The 2,500-nt window shown below is 48.1% G+C and overlaps 1 protein-coding gene across 1 annotated transcript in view; it reads left to right on the top strand.

Moving 5' to 3' along the window:
* Window positions 1–2,500, top strand: part of LOC134455290 (trichohyalin-like) — a 201,079-nt gene that overhangs the window by 64,073 nt on the left and 134,506 nt on the right. Inside the window, exons 7-8 of the mRNA XM_063206311.1 lie at window positions 1,110–1,268; window positions 2,103–2,186. Of these exons, the coding sequence (XP_063062381.1) occupies window positions 1,110–1,268; window positions 2,103–2,186 (243 nt within the window). The remainder of the gene's footprint in view (window positions 1–1,109; window positions 1,269–2,102; window positions 2,187–2,500) is intronic.

The raw sequence follows: 2,500 nt of genomic DNA, 5'->3' as shown, positions 1-2,500 counted from the left end.
ACTTGAACTTATAGTAACTTGAACGTATTAAGAGATTGCTATTTTAAATGTATACTTGTTGGCAGTCAAGGTGCTGATTGCCTTACTTTGGCACAGTAATTAAACACAGAAAGCTAAATCCAAAAGCAGACTATTTAAGTAGTCCCAACACCAACCACTCTTGTTTCTTGTAGAATTAACACAACCCTGGCAATAAAACAAAGCTCTACAAACCAAGAGTTACTGTCCGTGACCTCAAAAAGTTCACAAACGCAAAGAGCCAAAAGAAAGAATCGAGGAGCAGTTAGTTAGGACGCCCTCCGCAGAGGGGCAGGTCCCAGTAATTGGTACCCTGGTGAGCTAGAGTGCTGCTGGGGTAAATTGGCAGCAGGTGTGGGTGTGGTGGTGACTGGCTTAGCGAAGGTGTTCCGCTGCCCCAGTGGGAGGCAGTTTGATTGGGTGTTTTTTTGTTTTAAATTGATCTCTTGCTGGGCATAGCTAATTAGACAGCATTTTCAATCAATAGCTTGTACCATCTTACAATGGGTGATAATGGAGTTTTTATCACAGCGTGGAAAAGATGGATAATATCTACTGCGTAAGTGGCCTGTTGGTCATCACATTGAATTTGGTTAGAGCTTTGCTCCAGGTTTTGGATGGATGCTCGTGGCTCGTTGCTACTCCTGGTGTTGATTGGTTGGTTAAGAATAACAAGGTAATTGGCAGACATCCATTTGAACATGGAAAGAAGTTCTGTCTGTGTGTGTGTGTATGTGTGTGTGTATGTGTGTGTGTGTGTGTGTGTGTGTGTTTGAGTGAGTGCATGTGTGTGTACGCATGTGCGTTTGTGGCCATGCGTGCATATGAATCTAAGTGAGTGTGTGTGTGTGTGTGTGTGTGTGTGTGTGTGTGTGTGTGTGTGTGTGTGTGTGTGTGTGTGTGTGTGTGTGTGTGTGTGTGTGTGTGTGTGTGTGTGTGTGAGTCCTGACCATGACGTGTGTGTGTGTGTGTGTGTGTGTGTGTGAGTCCTGACCATGACCATGACGTGTGTGTGTGTGTGTGTGTGTGTGTGTGTGTGTGTGTGTGTGTGTGTGTGTGTGTGTGTGTGTGTGTGTGTGTGTGTCCTGTAGGTGGTGAGGCTGGAGCGCGTGGTGCATTCCCAGGCGGAGGCCCTGTCCAGGCTGCAGGAGAGGCACCGTGAGGGTGTGGAGGAGAGGGCCCGTCTGCAGGCCCGCCTGCAGGCCCAGGCCCTCAGCACACAGAGCCAGCAGGACATCTTCAGCACCGAGGTCTGCACTCTCTCACACCCCCTGCACACATTACATCACATCACGTCACATTCATCTCTCACACACATACCGTACGTACACACACACACACATGTTCATATGCACACACACGTACGAACGCATGCTCACACATATTCACATATACTCGCACTAACACACACACACATACCCTGCACACATCCATCTTGCCCACACACACACGCACATACAACCCTGTGTGTGCGCGCGCGTGCACACACACACACACACACACACACACACACATACACACACACACACACACACACACACACACACACACACACACACACACACACACACACACACACACACACACACACACACACACACACACACACACACACACTCAGAGATCCATCTCTCCCACACACAGACATACATACATACGCTCCTCTTTTCTCTCTTTGTCATACAAATGCACACACACACTCCTTTTTCTGTCATACTTAGGCTCATACTTTCTCTCCCACGCATTCTGACTTGATCTGTGCCTTTGTCTTTTCCCTTGTCTGTTGTCTTTATATTCATTCATTACAGTGCATGTCATCTCCTCTTCCTGCTTATTTCTTGTTCTCATCATCTCACCAGACAGATTTTCTTTTACCTTTTTGATTGCCCTTCTAAACGACATATTCACATACGCATGCATGCATGCACACTCGCATGCAAACACACACACACACACACACACACACACACACACACACACACACACACACACACACACACACACACACACACACACACACACACACACACACACACACACACATCCGTCCTCCTTATCCTTCTTGTGTCCCTCCACATCCACAGATCAGGAGCACTGAGGACGTTCTGCAGAAGTTCCAGCTGCAGCTTCATGACAGAGAGGAGGCCATCCATCTCGCTTCACTCAAGGCAGGTCTAGTACCTCACACTACACACACACACACACACACACACACACACACACACACACACACACACACACACACACACACACACACACACACACACAGCCACACACACACATAGCCACACACACACACACACACACACACGCACACACACGCACGCACACACACACACACACACACACACACACACACACACACACACACACACACACACACACACACACACACACACACACACACACACACACACACACACACACACACACACACACGCAAACATACACACATTGCTACAGACTCTGAACGGAGAGAGGG

Source organism: Engraulis encrasicolus, chromosome 9 (assembly GCF_034702125.1).
Source record: "Engraulis encrasicolus isolate BLACKSEA-1 chromosome 9, IST_EnEncr_1.0, whole genome shotgun sequence".
Lineage (NCBI taxonomy): Eukaryota > Metazoa > Chordata > Actinopteri > Clupeiformes > Engraulidae > Engraulis > Engraulis encrasicolus.
The sequence above is the reverse complement of the archived record's forward strand: the minus strand, read 5'-3'. Positions and strand labels throughout refer to the sequence as shown.